Here is a 20,002-nt window from a genome sequence, read left to right on the forward strand (position 1 = left end):
AAAGTATCTTCTCAGTATTATAGTACAAAGCAAAGACAGCTGCATTTAGTACCTTGTGCAAATTGTTGCTGTAATTGAAATGTGGATTTCAGTCTCCGCCCATGGAAAGTAAGATCTTTGCTCTCTTAGGTATTGCACACCATGGTACTGGTACAGATTTTAGTCTCAGTGGGATTCCTATACCACGGTTTTCTTTTACACACTCACTTTGCTTATTTTGTAGTTACATCATATATCTATATCAAGATTCTCACACAACTACAGTGTTTTATCCAGACATGATTTGTGTAATTGAACAGATTCAAATGTATCTAGACAGCTACTCAGAAACCTACAGAAAAAAAATTCTTTATACAAATTGTTCTTGTAACAGCTGACTAAGTGTCAAAGCGTAAATGGAAGTATTTATAGGAGATTTCAGGTACTTTGAAATTTAAAATGAGTAAGTGTCTCCTGAAATGTTAAAGAAAAAATATTTAGGAAACGGTGGCATAACAGTACCAAAGGTGTAACAAAAAGTGTATCTCAGTTAAAATAATTTTTTGTGTATTTGCCATTAATTTAGTTATGAAAGGGTTTTTTTCTCACAAAGGAAAAAATGTGCTGCTGAAACTCAACAGAGGAGAATAATAAATTCCCTGAGAAAATAAAAGCCTGATGCTAATTGACAAGTAGGAATGGAGAACTCCCAAAATATTTTGTAAATCACAGAATAAGATTAAGATTTAAACTTTTTTTTATTTCTCATTGCATGCTTTTTTGAGGAAGGTCAGGCAAGGAGTATGGGTCTCAGAGCTGCGTTCCTCTGAGCCACCATGCAGCTGAGGCCACAGCAGGAAGATGTATGTCAGGTGCTCCCCAGACCCTGCTGCTCTTTGCCCTTTTTGTATTGGTCAGATGTTATTCTGACAAGCAAGAGGTCAGTGGGCAGAGCAGAGGCACTGCAGCACGGAGGATCTACTTTCATTAAATGTGGTTTCCAAGAATTACCCACAATTGCATCACAAGAAAAGAAAGATGGAAAATCTCAAAAATGAGATGCATAACCATTATACTTCAGTTAGATCTTCTCCCCAGATGGAGGTATGTTTCCAGCAGTTTTTCTCTTGCCTTTTCTTCTTGCCAACTTCGCAAACTGAGGGCAATTTTAAATCCTGACTAACCTAATGGCTACGTCCTGTTCTTGAATATCAGCATTCTTTGCTTTCATGGCAGAACTGGCCTTCCTGGTGAATTCAGGCCACATGCATGCCCTGGTCTTGGATAGGTTACGTTGCTGCTGCCTGGGAAGCACTAAAAAAAGAGAACAGCATAACATTCTACCATTACTGTTCTGACCTACAACTAACCAGAGAATAGACATAATGGATCAGTCTTCTTTCCAGTCATTCACTGAGATCTATAGACTTCCAACTCTTATGTGGCAGGGCTGCTGATGATTATAGCTTCTTATTCACTTTGTGTTTATAGCAGAGAAATGTCAGTATTGTGTCAAGTCTTAGCAAGTGCTGGATATTGCATTTTCAATTAGCTTGGTGGGTTACTTTCCATCCTTCAGTTGAAGTCTTGTACCATCTGTGCCACAGCTGCATAAACAGTACCAGCATTAGATCCCAGGGGATTTGTGGTTGTTCCATAAGTGCTTTAAGCAAGCAAAGCTGCCATTGTGCCATACGGTATCATACAGTCAGCCCAGGACAGCTGTGCAGTGGCAGCTTGCATGCTAGCCCACTGTATGCCAGACAGGAGCTTCCAGTGCCATCTTGGGAGTTGGGTGCTTCTGGAAAGAGCATGTCACCTAAAGTGCAGTCGATGTGAACTGTGCCAAAACACTGATGGCAATGCCTCAAGTAGGCAAGAAAATCTCAGTATTCTTTGCTGAATAAACACCACTAATTCTTCTCTCCTTTGATTCTCTGTGTGTAGCATTTTCTGTACATGGATAACAAGGAGGAAATAGGACAGAGCAGGGTGGGGAAGGAACTAAAGATCTAAATTTTCTGAAAATTGAGAAGAAGCAAAATAGCTTCAAAGTTATTAGTGTTCCTCCCACTCTGCTTGAAGTACCATGTTCAGTATTAGAAGAAGGCAACTCTTTGAACTTTTGCTAGTGATGCAGGTGGGGTTTTTTTTCCTTTTTAAGCTTTTCCACCTACAGGAACAGAAATGGTAACGTTTGAATTTTCTAACTTGTCTTAGTTAGTTTTAGTAACATTCATGAATGTGCATTCTAGACATTTTCCACATTCACTGAACTGCTCAAAATGTCATTACCCACAGATTTAGGAAAATTTGCCTACCAGACCAGTCATCCTGGCTAAATACCAACATCAGAACATGAGCTAGAAAGCATTCGTTACTTTGATTTGAGGAGAAATGTGGCATTTTAAATTTTAAAATATTACTTCACAACTCAAAGATGGTGCAGTTGATTGCTCTGTTGCTGTGGTTAGGGTTTTTTAATAGTATGTAAAGAGCATTATATAAATACAGGCACGTTTCTTGTTGGTGCAACACCTATTTAGTATTGTTTGAGGAAATACATTGTATTTAAGTTTACTCAGTGATGGATTCTTTTCCAGTTGTGATAATTGTTTGGTGAGATAAAATTTCAAAATCATGCAAATTACTCCATGCAATATAATGAAATAATATCTAATGGACTTATTATTCAATTTAGTTGATAATTCAGTATTCAGAAGATTTTTTTGATTCTGTTACAAAAAGCTTAAAACACGTCCATCAAAAACAGGGATTCTTTTACTAATACAGCTGCTTATCTTATAATGACTTTTGACTTTTCCCAGAATTCTTTTAAGGAAGTTTGCGTTTAAAACTTTTGAATTACCTTTAATTTTAAACACCTTCCTTTCAGTTCAAGAAACAGATGAGTATCAGTATTTATACCATAGGAGTAACTTGCCTTTTCTCTAATAATGTGATGCTGTGGCAAATAAAGACAACAGCCTCCTGGTCTGCAATTGGCAGAGCTTGGCCAGCAGGTCAAAGGATGTGATCCTTCTCTCCTGCTCAACACTGTCGAGAGATTTCTGGAGTGCTGGGTCCAGTCCATGGGCTACCCAGTACAAGACAGACATGGACACAGAGTGGATGAGGTCCAGCAAAGGGTCACAGAGGTAATGAAGAAGCCAGAGCATCTCTCCTCTGAGAAAAGGCTGGGGCATGTGGGACCACTCAGCCTGGAGAAGACAAGGCTCAAAGGGGGAATCTCATTAGGGGGTACAAATAATCTGAAGGGAGGATGTAAAGCAGACGGAGCCAGGCTCTCCTCAGTGGTACCCAGTGGCAGGACCAGAGGTAATGAACACAAACTGAAACACACAAGGTTCTGTTAGAGTGTCAGGAAACACTTCTTTATTTTGAGAGTGACCAAACGCTGGCACAGGTTGTACAGAGAGCTCGTGGAGTTTCTGCCTGTGGAGATACTTAAAAGCCACCTGGGTACAATCCTGGGCAACCAGCTGTAGTTGGCCCTGCTTGTCCCAGGAGGTGGGACAAGGTGGCATCCAGAGATCCCTTTCAACTTCAGTCTGTGATCCTGTAACAAAATAGCCTGAAGTTATACTTCTATAAGAAAGAAGATCTGAAGGTTTTAAAGAGAGTAAAATTTAGTCTTAACAGAATAAGGGGAGTTTCTCTGTTGACTTGTGTCTAGGTTTTGGCAATAAAAAATTGCACAATAGGTAATTTATTTTTTTAAAAAATAATCCAGTAGAACATGATTAAGAATTGTATCGGAAATGTTATCCTTTGAAAATATTGTTTGATTACCAGTCACTAGACTGAATATGCTATTTTTTTCATTCCCGCTTTCATAAGAAACCAATTGCATCCTCTTGGCATTTATTGCAGATGAACAGGAGAGCTCTGGAGCAATTATTTATACTGTTGAACTCAAGCGCTATGGTGGGCCTCTTGGAATTACAATCTCTGGTACTGAAGAACCCTTTGATCCCATAATAATTTCCAGCCTTACGAAAGGAGGATTAGCTGAAAGGTAAGTTGGAAAGCAAATTATTTTTAAATGTTCTCTCTGTCAAGATAGAGATTCATTTTGTTTACCTAAAAACCCTAATTTTCATGGTTTAGCAATTAATTTTTTAATAATTCTCCAAATCTGAGTTTATAATCTTTTTGCTGTTGTTTTTTTGATCATTGCCAAGCTCCAGGAGCATGAGCAGGATGTACATACTATACAAGGCAGAGGATTGTGGTCCTTATTATAAATCACCAAGGAAAAGCTGATCAATCAAACTGCTCAGTCACAGGAACATTTTAGCAGCCTTTTAAAGCCAATAGCCCTGTATAGTACAGTAAGTAAAGAAAGCACTTCATGTGTCCAAGTTTATCTGAACTTATCATATACTTATCTGCCACTGCATCTGTATGGGCACTCAGATACACCATAGAAAGCCTTACCAGAGGAGCAGAAATGCTCCTCCTGGTAAGTGATAGAGAATAATGAAAATGGTCAGGATTTTTGTCACCTGTTATTTCTCAGATTGGTTGAGTCATTGAGACTTGTACCTTTGGTGGTGGTTTCAGAGAGAACTTACAGCACACAAAACTCAATACTGTGCACAGCCAGAAGCAACAGTGCATTTGCACAAAAATACTTTATTTTGTTTTCCTGATTAACCCATCCTGAAGGCCAGGCTTTTGAAATAGCTGGTTGGTTGCTCACACTGCTTTTATTTACTTTGTGAGACTTCTAGAAACATGACTCATTTCAGGACTTACTGAGCTGTCTGAGATTGCTCTTGAACAGGTGGGCTGCAGTGAATATCATCCACAGGTGATTAACTCAACTGTCACAGTAACACAGAAATCCACCTCTTCATGCCTCAGCTCTGCTGTTGTCACTACAACAAAGGTGACTTGCTTTAAGCATTTCTAGCAAAATAATTATTCTGTGACGCAGCAATAAAAGCAAAATAAAGGAAGGGAGATGAGACTTTCATGCTCCAAAACGCAAAGAAATTGCCTTTGTTGCCTTTTATGCTCTCTTCTCAATGTTTTACTTCTCTCTTATTGTAGGACTGGGGCAATTCACATAGGAGACAGAATCCTAGCAATAAATAGTAGCAGTCTGAAAGGAAAACCTTTGAGTGAAGCCATTCATTTATTACAGATGGCAGGAGAAACTGTCACCTTGAAAATCAAGAAGCAAACAGATGGTGAGTGTGGCCAAGGGTACCATTCACGGTTCTTAATGCGTGTGTTATTGCAGATTAACAAGCATTTAGGCCATCCATGGAAAAGCTTTGTGTCAGGAGTAAAAACCAGATTCTCAGAACTGCAGTAAAGCAAGGATCAACACCTTTTTTTATGTAATCCTATTCAGCTACCAGTCCCAAGAAATTTTCTGTGCCTGTGGGTCACGTGAGTGAACTGAGCGATGCTGAAGATGAAAGCTCTGCTGCACAGAAATCTGGCAAGCTCTCGGACATCTACTCCACTACAGTCCCAAGTGTTGACAGTGCAGTAGAGTCATGGGATGGCTCTGGTATTGATACCAGCTTTGGAAATCAAGGTACTGTCAAAAATACAATCAGCATTTAAAGCAGGAATTATTGCCTTCATGGCTGACCTTCCTTTGCCCTAAGGAGAACTTTTTACCTGTACTGACTTTTAACCCTGTACTTTATAATGTGCTGCTGTCTCATTATGACCACACACCTTGGCAGGCAGCATGATTTCTTGCACTTGGCTGGCCTCAGATTCATTCTTTCATGAGGATGTGATGTGTTACAAAGCATTTATCAATACATTAACAGGCTTTTGTTAGCTTTACTGACATCTGAATAGCTTGGTCCATAGCTCATCCACAACTAAATGAGTTTATCCTTCAAGTACAGATCAATGCAAGGCACAGAACACTCTGGAGATGTTCATGAGTTTGATGCCCATATGCATTAATTTTTAAATGACAACAGATTTATTATAAACTACTGAAGGGTAACATTAGTCATTGCCTATGATTGGTAAATCTCTTGCTTCTTCCTCATTCCTGCAGTATTAATCTAACTTTCAGCTGTCAAAAACAGTCATTTTATTTACAGACATGATTTTCCATAAAGATAATTTTTTCACCTCTGACTATTGTTTTATATAGGATTTTCAAATAATCTCAATTTGTAACATTTTTTTTTAGGCAGTGAGGGATATAGACATTTTTTAATATTCTTGATAACAAGAAAAATAGCTTACACGCAACTTTGGTTTTTTATTTAACTCTTTTAAAAGTGTTTCTTTCCGTAGTAAAGCATGTATTCCCATTACCTGGAAGCTATCTGAACAGATAGATCCTTACCTCAAATAGTTTTATCACTGGAGTTAGAATTTGGATTAATTTGACCCCTTTTCTTAACTGTGTTGGTCAGTTTATCAAAATAAGTTATATTAGATTTTCTTCTGATATTTTTAAGTTCTAAGGAGAAGTGTTGGTAAAAAAGTGCCAGAGTGGTAATACTCATTTTCTGGATGAATTGATGATGTTTGGAGCAAATTGTTCAGCTGTGGAAAGGACTGAGGCCCAGAATGTTTTCCAAAGTCCTGATGATTCAGATGCCATGCCAAAGCTGAACCAGTATCTCAAAGCAGATTTTTTTTTAACTTCCTTAAAGAAATCAGCCCAGACTTGGCTGATTACATGGCACCTCTGCTAAACAGCCTGAGTGTAAACAGATTTGTGCCTTTATCCCTTGCTGTGATGGTGGCCCCCATTTCTATTAAAGTTCATTCTGTCTTGACCCATCAAGCTAACTTTGGCTTTTCTCCAAACTTTTCTTGGCAATAAGCACAGGCTAAGCAAGTTGAGGAGCTGGGGGATGTTTCTGGAGCACCAGATAATGCTTTATCCTATTAATTACCAATTTAATGCTGGTGAGCTGTCTTTTCTCTCCTTGAATTAATACCCCATTTTGTACCTTTGTCTTATGAGTCTGTCTTACTAATCCAGAGCCTTTACAACACAGCAGTGGCATCTTCCCAACCAATACCTTTCCTAGAATCTGGGAGTATGTTAATGTCTGCCAATTTGCTGGAAAATGCTCACAGCTCTGTCATTGGAGAGCTAGTTACAGGCTTTGAGGGAGACAGGTCTAGACTGATTTATGGAAGCAAATTACCCTCTTTAGAGGGGTGGCAGCAGTGATAATTGTTAATCATCAACAAAATAGTGCTTCCTAATCTGATATGCACATCAAAAAATACCAACTATAGAGCTAGAAAAGGAATGTATCCAGGTGAAGTCTATTACATATATATTATATATATATATATATATAATATATTCTGTATCTCAGTTCTACCATGATGGATTTTGCTTACTAGATCAGCATCAGCTTGTGACCTGTTGATCCATGTGTTCTTCTTGATAACATCACTTGGAAACTGCTTCCTACTTGGAATTCAAATTACACCTAGTTTCAGTTAAAGAAGTACTATTGAAGTAATACCTGCTTTGCTAGTATGATAAAATAAAAAACCCAGAAATAAACTCTGTAGGTATAAAAGCCATCTGATGCCACTTATACAGCCTTGAGACACTTAGAAACGGGTGATAGAGATGGTGTATATTGGTCCTGGGAATGTGTGCCCATTATGAGACAGGCCTTCCCTGAGCTCTCAGAGCCCTAGTGAAAGGGCACAAGAAAAGCCAAGTTCATGGGGATTTTTAATGCATCTTTGCAGACTTTTTTCAATACATCTGAAGCAGTTTCTTAATAACTTAGCTTTAAGTTTGGGCATGTTGCATATGACCATGTTAACACATATTTAACATATCCATATCACATGTGATTCATTCACTACATAATCTAGGTCAAATAGTCTGCCTACAACGGGAAAAAAAAAAAGCCAACAATGATGAATCCAACAGTTCTTGAGAACCCAGTTTCAGAGGTGTGCTTTCTTGTCCTTTCAGCATGTGCATTGCTGTAAATTAGTAATTCATCTTTTTAGGACACACCTATCAGGCTTCAGGATACAACTTCAATACCTATGAATGGAGGAGTCCCAAGCAGGCCAGTTTGTCCCCTCCAAGCAAACCACGGAACCACCCATTTCATGAGACAGGGCTGAGTGATGACGAATGGGATCGACCTGCAGCAAGCACGTAAGTTCCCATATGAGTTTCTGTTCTCTGATTTGCAGCTGCAGCAGTGTCTCAAAAATGAACACTTACTAGCTTGAATGAAATTATGTTTTTCTAATGAAGCTATAGCAGCTTTTCCTTTAAATATGAGATACAGTATACTTCATGGAACTTTTTGGGGTGGATTAGTGATCTTGATGGAGGATTATGATGCCAAAACCAAGACATATGTTTATTTTGAGTTACTTCAGCCAATAAAACACAGCATTTATCCCTTAAGAATAAACAAACAAAAAAATTAGGGCATTTCCCTGGGCAAGTTTCAGAAAAAACCTTATCTGTTTTCCACTTCATAAAAATAAACCTACGGATATTATGGCTAAAGACAACTGGCGTGTTAATCTTTTGTCTTTTATGAAAATTCGTTTTGGTTTGGGCAAAAAAGCACAAATTACAGTCTTCTTCCATAAATACTTGAGACATCCACATTCAGTAGGAGTAAAAAGTGATCCAGGTACAAATGTCTTGTTCAAACCTATGGTAGTTTGCCATGCATTTATTCCTTCTCTCCTGAGAAGTAAATCTCCTTTTCAGTTAATTTCTCTGTGGACAAAAGAACTTCTTGAGAAAAAAATTTTTACTTCACAATTCTTGGAGATAGTGAAGGACACAAAAATCTCTTCTGTTCTAAGTTTTCTTTTCTTTTGGAACTGTGTTAAGATCCAGTTTTAACATTCTTAGAGATGCCTCTGCAAACGAGACCATATGCCAGTGACAATAGTAAGGGTTTTGTTGTATAATAAATATGAGAGAAAGAGAGAAGAAAAGGTGAAAGAAAGAAATAGAAAATTGGGGGGATGAGGGATGACAGAGACAGAATAAAAGAATATCACTGCTCCTTGGGTCCCACTGGTGCCTTGACGATCCTCTCCAGCTGGTCTCTTGGTGGTGAAGGTCCCCGAGAAGGCACAGAGTCCCAGGGGTGTACATGCTCAGGCTGGGTGGGCATGTCCGGCCATGTCCCCTGGGGTGGGGGTCAGTCTCTCACGGCAGACTCTGGGTCTGTTGCACCACGTGCAGCCCTGTGGGGCCAAGCCTCTCACGGGAATGTCCTGTGGATGTGCCCTGTGGGGTTGGGGGTTCCACAGCTGGGCCAGTTTGTGTAACGGAGGATGGGTGTTTATTGCCTCTCACCAGAGGTTGCACCATGCATCCAAAACCTCCTCCTTCCCCCTCCTCGGTTGGGGGCAGTCTGTGTAAACCTGGCTTCTGTGAGCTGTGCTCTTCCCTCACCCCAAACTCAGCTGGGGATAGTTGCAGCTGGTGGGTTTGGCCTTTTGTGGATGCATATCTTTCCCTCAGCCTGAGGTGACTGAACAATGGGTTTCCTTTAATCTAATCAGCAGTTCAATTTACAGTCCAAAGTTCTTCAAGGAGGTTTTTGTGGCTGTAGCTTTATATCAGTGTTTGAGGCATAAACTATTTTCAGTCTCTGACAAACTGTTAGTGGATCCACTGCAGAGCCTTGGGTAATTTCTGCCAATGAACTGTTCCTCTTCAGATGTGGGTAGACAGGCGTCACCGTTAAAGAGATTTCTGTGCTCTTTGTACCCACCCTCAGGACCTGCAGACATGCATGTCCTTCATGAGAACACACTTTCTTGGCGTACCAGCACACTGAGCCTGAAATCCCAGTCTGTGAAAAATTCAAGTTTAGTACTAAAGAAAACCTTCCTGGTGCCTGTATAAACATACTGGATAAGGAAATCTATAAGGTCCAGTCTGTTACCTTTGAAATACAAATCAAGGCAAAATTTAGATGATGCTTTCAGAATTTGAATGACAGACCCTCTGATACAGCCCATGGCTTTGTGGTATTTTGTCTGGAGACAAGCCTGGCAGGATGACAGCTAAGATATGGCAAGTGTGAACTCTCAGTCTGTATCCAGCTCCTTTGGTCCCCACTGCAGAAGCACACTGGCAGTTTTCATAGGCTAGTAGTGGGCAATGTTTAATAAAGGAAATCAGATAGTTTTCTTCATACTGCCCATTATAGGTAGCCTAGTATCTTTAGTTTAACAGGGCCTTTATCCACAGTTACAGCCCATATTTTGTTTCTCAAATGAGATGCAGCCACAGATTCCTACTGTTTTGCAGCTATGTAAGTAATGGGCTGAAAAAGTTGATGAGCAATGAATCGGGGAGCTGAATTGTAAAATACAGAATCTGGTAAATGAAAAGCATGTTTTCTATTACCATTTTAATGCACTGTTCAGCAGAAAGTATGCACATTAGAGTCTTTTTCTGCTTGTCAATGTGACTTACACCTGAGAGATACAGTACAAATTAAAATAATGATTACTTTAATGCTCTCTCTGTAAAATGGATGGTGCCACATATGATGGTATTCCTGTCCTGAGTGCTGGAGTATTTGAGGAGGGTATGTCTGTTTTTCAAGCCTGTTAGAGGGATCCCCAGAAAAACACCTCTTCCCTTGTAGTTCTAGCTAAATAACTTCTTCTCTAGCCCTAGAAAGTAATTTTTTCTTACCTTTATTTTGTTTAGCACAGCTTCCAAGAATATGTGGCAACAGAAGGAGACTGAGACATTGGGAGAGAATCAAGAAAACCATTTAAAGCAAACATCTGTAGAAAGATCAGGTGGAGAGAGCATCAGGAGCATGAAGAAAGAGGGAAAGATGTGGAAAGGTGCCTCTGGAGGGCAAAGGAAAGGTGGGGAACAGTTGGAAGAGTGGAATACTTCCAGGTAGGAAACCAAAAAGTGCACAGAAGTGAGATCCAGTGGGGCTGAGGCAGAGGTGGGGGTGGAGGGTGTGAGAGGACAGGGAAAGAAAGGAAAGACAGTTGAAATGAGAAAAACAGGGTAAAAGCAGAAAACACCACATTAACTTGCTGTTGATTGACAAGGAGATTTCAGTGGGCAAGCAAATGAAACCAGAGAGCTTAAACCACTCTGTAGCCTGGTGTCTACCTATCACTGGCAGGTAGGACAAGTCTGTTACAGTTCCTGCTCCAGAGAAAATGTTTTATACATTAAAAGAATGCTTACAGGAATGAGTCTGCCAGATCCAAGAACCTCCTGATGAAAAAAACTAAAAAAGACAAAGATTTTATCTCTCATATGGCAATAAGAACCAAATCATAGACACCAATGTCTTCATTATCTGTCCTACTGCCTTTCCTTCAGACTTTTTATGCATCTGAATTTCTGATGGCTGAGTGAATAAGCTTCAGAAAACCACATATGTTCATTATAAGTCAAACAATATTTCATATGACTTAAAATCAATCTCTCAGGTTTCAGATAAAAAAGACATCTAGATAAGAAGTTATTTTGGTACCTTTTTTGGTTTTTTGGTGCAGTGGCTCAGCTGCAAATTACTCGTGTGACTGTAATGAAGATGCAAAAGTTGAGATTTCACACATCAGGAGACAAGACTCAGAGAAAGAGCAAAAGAGGAGAGGAGAGCTGAAAAAGAAATTGCTTTAACTAAGTCCAGACATAGAGGCATCATGATTTTAAATTTCACAGAAGTCTGAGAAGAAATGGACCTCCAGTTCTAGGAAATCCAGGTTTTGCTGTCGCAGACAATTGCCTCAAATTATCTTCATTAGCTTAAGTTCCATTTGATATCATTAATATGCAATACAGCAAGAGGTATTGTAATGGATAAATTAGTCTACATTCAACATTGGCTGTTGAAAGAACTACATAGATTTGTTGAAAAAGCTCATTTCAGAAGTCAAGGATCTTTCTAAAATCATGTTTTAAATACTTTCTTGTCTTGCCTGGGAGGAATTGCATCTGTGATCTGAGTAGGTATTCTTGCCATTGCTGTATCTATTGCAATATCTTAGAAGAGACACTGATGCTAGGTGGAGAATCATTGCAATAAGAGATTGAAATGGCTGACCATTGTCTGCTTGACTGATTGTAGCTGTAAGAAAGCATCTCTGAGGCAGAGTATCATGTGTGTGAAGCATTCAAGCTGTCCTCCCTCGTGCTGGGCAATTCTCCTATTTAAAAGCTATTCTGTAAACAGAATTCCATTCACGCTATTCTCAGTAATACATTGTTTGTCAAGCAAGGCCTCAGATGCTTCCATAATAGTGTTTGCTCTGTTTATGTGCTGTTAAGCACCACTAGCTGCAGTCCATGGGCAGCTGCTCCAAAGTAACAGCTTGCTGCCACCAAAAGGGCGAATTGTCACTTTCCTTCCTCATCCTTCTTCCCCTGTGCCTTTCACATAATCAGCCCTCTCCCATGCAGCAGCTCTGATGCTTGTGTGAACCTTTACTGAGCTGCTTCTCCTTGCTAAGATAGAAAAAACCTCCTGCTTCCCTCCCTGTATACACACATACACTGTAAAGGTTGCTTTGGGCTGTGTTGCCACAGCCTAGAGCTGGTGGTTGTTACCTGACCTCACTTGCTGAGCAACTTCCCTAAGCATCACTGTCACCAACATCTGCTCCAGAGTGCTTGTAATAAAGCTTTGGTGCATTTACAAAACACCAGAGACCTAAGTTTCCGTGCAAGACAGCGGCATCCCTGAAAGTTTCTCTGTGTTTATGTATGAAACGATTGGAGTAGTTTATATACAGCAGTCAGGTGGGCTTAAATTGATAATGATAAATGCAGCTTAGCCTGAAAGAATCTGTTAAAAAGCACCACCAAGCCTCTTTTGCAAAACATTGTTTGCAAAAAATGAGGACTCTTTCCATATTGCCTGGGAGAAGTCTGTGAGGTTGAAAGGTTTTATTGCAAATATTTGTTGCACGGAGCAGCTCTGCACACAGCTACTGGTTGATTCATTAATTTTCATAGGGAGGTCCCAGTTTCAATCCAGTAAAAATGTGTATTGAATTGTTCTTGGAATCCATTTATCTCCTAACTGAACAACTCGCTGCTCAGATCCTGCCAGCTGCTAGTGACTGCCAGGTTATGAGAAGGCTTGTCTGCCATGTGCTCTGCATGTCCATCCAGCCTCTCCTGATCAGCGACTCTTCCCCACTCTCCTGCATAACGTTCTGTCATTCAAGTTGCAGTCTGTGGCAAGGCACGTGTGTAATATATATTTTTAGAGGGGGAAAAAAGTCCACATTTTTTTAACTTCTCATTGTAAATCTAGCTTCACAGGTACCCATGATAACACCGAGGCTGACCAGGAGGAAAATTTCTGGTCTCAGGCTCTGGAGGATTTAGAGACCTGTGGCCAGTCAGGAATTCTGAGGGAACTAGAGGTAGAACAATCTTAACCTTTCTTTCCAATTATAGACAAATATAATGGTTTTGGTTTGGTTTACATTCATTTTATTTTCTCCTTTTTTCTTTTAAGTTGCACTAATCACACCAATTCATTTAAAAGCTTTAACCCCTCTCCACAGGACAAGGCTGACAGGCGTCTGTGTTTGAGAAACATGACTCTCTTGGTACCTACCCTTTACCTTTATATTTTTGCTTGTGCAGCTGTCTCCCCTGCCCCTAACCAGAGCTGTTTTCTTTTGTGCAATGCAACCAAAATTCTATAAACATGTTCACCCCAGTGCTTTTGACTTGCAGCTTCTGCTGTGCATAACCATCGGTGCTGTCTGTAGAGGCAGCAAATGGCACAGAACTTCTAAGTGGGCATAACCTTCCTGCAGCAATACATTCCATTCTCTGACAGACGCTTCATGCAGCTTTCCTTAGCATGTTGTAGGTTGTCTTTTAAATTGAAACTTAATTTGATTAAGATGAACATAAAAGAAAATCAGCTTTTCAAAATGTTTACCTGTAACTGCACCACTCTGAAAGAAAAAGAAGCTGCCAATGTGAGAAATGTTCGTTAAACAGCAATTTCTTCACCATGTAACAAATTTTCATATTTCATCCTTAAGTTTATTACAAATCTAACCATGCTTTGTGTTAGATAGTGCTGAGTGCATCGGGGGAAGAAAACAGATACAGAGTAACTTGGGACTCTTTCATTTTCTAATCACCTTTCCTCTAAGTTATCAGTACAATTACAATTATACTGCCAATTAAAGCTATAGAACGAAAGGCCCTAAAATATTTTCTTTTATGTTCTTTTAAATTCCTGGAGCTGCAAAACTGGCAGAATCTCATTTTCATTTTTATGTTATATAAAGTCCTTTAGCAGCCAGGAGGAATGCGAATGGCATAACTGGGTGAAAGTTTTTCAGTTCAGATTAATTTACTTCCTCAGATTTATGGCTTTTGTATTGCATGTATGGATAGCAAAATGTGATTCTCATGTATTTGTTATTGCAAACCAGAAAAATGTAGGAGCAAATGTTATACTGGTTTAATTCCGTAGTTAAATATGGTTCAGTACTGCAGGCTTCTCTTGCAGTTTTCAGTATTCAGAGCATAATAAAAGGATATGGAAATAGATAATTCTGAAAGGGAAATAGGTCATCCGTGCTGACCAGAATTCAGTTACTTCAACACACTGAATTTTCCTCAGCCTTTCACAAAAGTGAAATTCAGAACAGTAGATGTACATTTATAGCATTGCCTCGTTGCACAACCCCCAGCTCTGAAAAGAAAGCCAGACTCATTCAGTGTGACAGGTTCCTGAGAGTGGCCATGCCTCTACTTTATGAAGTGCCCTGGCATAGCCAAGGACTCCTTATCATTTTTCATTTCAAGGTCTTCAGCCAAAGAGCAAAGAAGGCTGTTGTTTGCCAAGTCCTCTGGCTGCTTTTGCTCCATCAGGCAGTAATATCAGTCATAATGAAGCACAAAAGAGTGTTATGGCTACAATCCATTATCTCATAGTGATAGTAGTGCTAGAGCTGTGAGAAGGACGGGTGACAGGCATGCTCGCCAGTCATAGGCAAACATTTATTTGTCTGTTTTGCCCTTATTTTTTACTTCTCACTTTCAAGCAGGCTGTCTGCATCCAGTCCCAGTCAGAGGTCAGGTTATGGTCTTTAAATTTCCCTTGCCGCTTGTCCATCAGAAGAGATAATAAATAGGAAAATCAGCACACCCTGTCCCTGCAGTGGCTGTGCCAAAGTGCATTTGCCTCCCATTCCCCAGAGCAGAAAATCTTTCCCAAAGGAGGAGGCTCCTTGCTGTGCATGGGTGCTTTTCAAGTCAGTCTGTTCTACCCACTGGGTGAGGTGATTCCCATCATCATCTTTGAAGATTTCATCCTCCATGTATTCTTGCATCTAAAACAAAAGGCTGGCTTTTACTGAGATTAAAACCAGCAGTGAGACCAGGGCCAGTGTCAGTCCCGAGCTAAGGCAGTCACTCTTGCAGTGTGCATGTCATGCAAAGTTTCTTTCCAGGCGGTGAGCTTACCTGCACTGAGATTTCCCCAGCTTGAGGTAGTGGCCAGACGCTCTGCCCATGCTGGCTCTAGAGCTACCTACATATTCTGCTGACTCACATTTTTTTTACCTTGCACACACAGTCTGAGTTGTAAATGCTTTCCTGTAGTTCCAATTCCAACAAATGCAATTATGCCACAACTTAGATGTTGTTATATTTATGTGTAAAATATTTTTAAAATAAGCAATTACACTACACACTCTTCAGTCTGCCAGGGGACTGGCTTACAGGCATAGTCGTTCTGGTGCTCAGTATTTTAGTTTGAAATGCCATCTGAAAACTTTTGCCCATAGGGTTCCTATATTGTTATTGTGTTTTGTTGTGGTCCTTTATTTTATAGTGACTTGCAAGCAGATTGAACATCTATCCTCTTGCCTTTTGCTGTGCCCTGAATGATTGTGTTCTAACAAAGAAGAGAGGTGTTTTTCCTACTGCTATGAATTAACCACTTACTTAACCCGCATTCTCTGTTACAAATTAACCTGTTCATTAATGCTCTAGGCCACAATCATGTCAGGAAGTACAATGAGTTTGAATCATGAAAACCCACAACCTCGTAACCAGCTGGGAAGACAAGCCAGCTTCCAGGAAAGAAGTTCTGTAAGGCCACATTACAGTCAAGCTACTCGTAGCAACACATTGCCGTCAGATGTGGGGAGAAAGTCCATGGTTCTGAGAAAATTTAAGCAAGAAATGAAAGAAATCATGTCACCAACTCCTGTGGAGTTACACAAGGTCTGTAAATTTTCTTCTGACAGCTTTGAAATAATATATTCAGCCCAGGAACTCTAATTATATGGCAACACAGTAAGCACTTTTTATAATGACTCCACAGAAGTAATTTGGGGGCCATGCATATTAGTTCTTATGAACATATTAATGATAGATCCTTGTGGGGGAAAACAAATGAATAAGATGCATCCTTGTCTACTATTCCATTTTACAATAAATCCTCAAAAGGCACTGCTCTTTTGAAAGGAGCATCCACTGGTAATTTGAATTGACAGGACCAATAACTCTTCTCTGCAAAATGTGTTCATTAAGAAAGCAAAATTTAATTTCTAGAAAATACATTTCTTTAGGAAATTACTCAGGAGGGTTTGGGGCTCCCATTGGTCCTTTTTCAAATTAACACTCATTTTGAATCAAATACAAGAGATTCAATGTACATAATACAGAATGTTATTTCAAATTAGGTATTGCTTCTTTCCTCTTCATAATTCCTTTGCTCTAAAAAGGATAAATAATCTTCAGACTATGCAACTTTCCAGTGCTCAGGATGGTTGAAATCACTTGGTGATACGGAGGTGGCACTTCACTCCAAGCAAGTATGGGATAAAGTATCTTTAATATGCACAGCAAACACCCTGCCACTTTGGGTCTCAAGTCCAGTGAGGCCATAACATCAACCAGTTTCCAAAACTTTGAGCGACATTATAATGCCTTTCTCCCTGATGGGAATGAGCATCCTGTTTCCTGCACCCATCTTCCTCTTAAAGGTCTGAGATCTTTCCAGAAAGGAGGCAGAACACAGAGAAATTTCATTAATACTTCACGTGATCATTCTCAAGAGATTTGGGTTGGTTTCTAATCTCTGTGGATTTGACTGAGTTTAGTCTGTAGTTCAGTTTAGTCCAGCAACGTAAGGACTCACTGAGTATGGGCTAAATGAATGTTTGTAGAAGGTAGTAGAGAATTGATCTCATATATGGTAAATGAATTCATTGCCAGTGTATATGATCAATAAGGATGTGTTGTGATAGTTTCAAGCTGTTCCTATTTCCTGCTTGATGTGATCAGTGGAGTTAGGTACTGTGCTCAGTTTTTCTGAGCGGTGAATAAAAGTGAAAACCAAAGTATGCCAGTAAGCATTTCACAATGTGTTCACATTCAGCAAAGGCACAATTCTGGGTTACAAAACCAGCCTTTCATGTTAAAATAAATCGTTGCCTGGAAAGGAGTCATCAGAGTTCTGTTAACGAGTCAGTGATATTCTGTGATAGTAACTAGCTGTTAGAGTCCTGGGCAGTACAAATACCCTGTCCATGAGCTTTCTCCTTGCTTCAGTTGACTATTTTTAAGATTGCTTTAACCTTCCCCTTGAGTAATTTCCAGGTTTTGTTCAGACAATATAGCCAGTTTTCCCCTGTCTGCTGAAGTGATGCTGAGTTTGCTTTTACTCAATGTTCTGTTCTGGCACCCAGAAAAGAGTCATTTCCTCCCTAAAAATCTGAAAGTTTAACCTGTACCGAGGATTTTCCAAATCCTTACAGTCATTCAAGAAAAACAGAAACTAGTGACTGGATCTTATGGTCTGACGCCCCAGAGTGAGGTTTTACGCCTGTGACACATGCAGGTTACCCTGGGCAGCATGGACTGCTTTTTATTCATGCCCATCTGAGCAAGTTCTTACTTGTCAGTTTTCCTACTGGTTCTTGTGTAGCAGTGTGCCTGTTAGTTTCTCTCTCCTCCTTCATTTTTGTAGTAGACCTCTAGTTTAACACTAATAACCTGTTCCTTTGGACAGCTTGTCCAATCATAGTTTTCCAGAAGAGCTGCAATGCCACAGGAATGACTTCACTGTCAGGGAAATGCCTTGGTTGAAGTATTTTTCATGTATCCCCTTGCTGGCTATGTGTTCTGCCCTCTGCAGGCAAATATCTTAAGTAGCTGGGCCACTAAAAAATAGGAAGATTTGGAAAACTGTGATGGTATAAGCAGTTTTGAGATACAAGCTAAGACATAGCTTGTCTTAGACCTCCTGTCAAGCTATGTACTTGACTATATGCTGCTGAGCTTTCCCAGTTTCGTGGGCAGGGCAGGGAGGTGCCTTTGTTCTGTGTCAGTGTGACGAGTCCGCATCCCTGTTGAGGCAGGGCCTGTGTGGCCACAGGTCAGAGTTCACTTTGCAGCAAGGTAACCTGAATTCTTCACTGCTCCTTCTCTCTGCATTGCATTCACCAGTTGTGCACTTGAACTGTCTTTGTCCTGAGGAAACTAGGATTGAGATAAGTGTCCTACAAATCTCTTCAAACATTTGTTCTAGATGGTTTAATAACATTTAATTTAGCTGGATAATGTATTGCTATATCAGTACCCAAATTTAATGAATGCCTTTAATGATTTTATCTACTTAGGTAATAATATAGATTAATATTTTTCTAAAAATCATAGCAGACCATTTTTTAGAAGTTTCATAGAGCGCACATTCCTCTGAGAGCAAAAATATGCACTAGGATCAGATAATTTTTCAATATTATTATTGCAAGTAGTCATTAACCTAAAATTACAGTCAGTTAAAATATCTCAATAGCTGATCTTTGCAAGATGTATGAATTTAAATTAAGCATTTTCCCATTGATTTGAGAGGGAGGAGAGGCATAGGCACAGACTCAAAATGTATAAGCTTGTGTTTTAAATTTGTAACTATTTAATTGCTTATGAAATATGAATTAAATTTCCAATTCCACTTTCTTTTTCCCTTAGGCTCCTGATGTAAATTTAAAAGTCTAACAAATCACCCAAATTGAGATTTTGCTAGAGATCAGACCTTCCAAAGAGTTGTGATCAGCAGTATAGATAAACCTGCATGATTTAGGTGTTGTGTGAATTGTCTGCAGTTTTATTCCATTCAGAGAGGGCTGCTGCAAGTGAAGATGAGGAACCTGTGGTAGGGCTTTGTCCATACACATTATTAAATAGAAATTGAGCATTTCAGATAGCAGGGCTTTTATCAGAGATTCTCTTTGAAGAATATATGTTGCTCTAAGAAGAATTAGCCCCAAAATTACAACCTCTAATACAAAAGAAAGTTCTCTGCAGATGACTTCCATCTGAAAAATGTGACAGCTGTCAAACACGCAACAAGGTTAAATTGCTACCTCATCCCTGAAGTAAGCATCAGTTTCTTTAAGTTCCAAGCTCCTGTTAAGTATAGCAAAAGTCAAGAGAAGATAGTTGTAAGGGAAGCAGTTTGTAAAAATCTAGGATCTGTAGATCTGAAGAACTAAAAACATTAGAAAGTATTTTGAAATGTGTAAGCTGTGATTGATAAAAGACTTTGGATGATCATTCCCAAGCTTCGTGCCCCTCCTAGTCCCTTGCCTTGCCCTCTCCATTGCAGTTACTTCCCACTGACCCTCTACAGCAAAACTCTGCTTTCATGCCCCTTATCATTTGAAATGCTCCATTTTTTGTCTCACAAGGGGGGCATGAAGTGGCATGTGCATTATTATAGACAAGACACAAGGTAAGGTGAGCTAATATAGATCTAGAGCTTCTAGAGATCTCTAGAGCTGAATTTGTATGTTTTGCTTGCTGATAGATTGCTCACTAAAAACAAGAGAAAAAGGAACACTATCATAGAACATATGAATGGGACCACCATCTGTGGTGAATTATTCTCCACTCCAGCTTGGCTTTGAGAAGGTCTTGACTGTAATAGTGTCCAGTTTGGGTCTGAAAATTAAAGATGTTGACCATATGGACAGCGTCCAGAGAAAAAGAAGCCTTATTTCACAT

General features: G+C 39.7%; 1 protein-coding gene across 1 annotated transcript in view; it reads left to right on the top strand.

The window, feature by feature from the left end:
- The window catches only part of GRIP1 (glutamate receptor interacting protein 1), a gene marked incomplete at both ends in the record, with an annotated part of 221,262 nt that overhangs the window by 197,042 nt on the left and 4,218 nt on the right, over positions 1-20,002 (top strand). Inside the window, 8 exons of the mRNA XM_082280305.1 lie at positions 3,874-4,018; positions 5,059-5,198; positions 5,366-5,554; positions 7,987-8,140; positions 10,685-10,885; positions 13,269-13,380; positions 13,525-13,569; positions 15,983-16,216. Coding sequence (XP_082136431.1) covers positions 3,874-4,018; positions 5,059-5,198; positions 5,366-5,554; positions 7,987-8,140; positions 10,685-10,885; positions 13,269-13,380; positions 13,525-13,569; positions 15,983-16,216 — 1,220 coding nt within the window. The remainder of the gene's footprint in view (positions 1-3,873; positions 4,019-5,058; positions 5,199-5,365; positions 5,555-7,986; positions 8,141-10,684; positions 10,886-13,268; positions 13,381-13,524; positions 13,570-15,982; positions 16,217-20,002) is intronic.

This window comes from Coloeus monedula (genome assembly GCF_965178545.1).
Source record: "Coloeus monedula genome assembly, chromosome: 4".
In the NCBI taxonomy this organism is placed as follows: domain Eukaryota; kingdom Metazoa; phylum Chordata; class Aves; order Passeriformes; family Corvidae; genus Coloeus; species Coloeus monedula.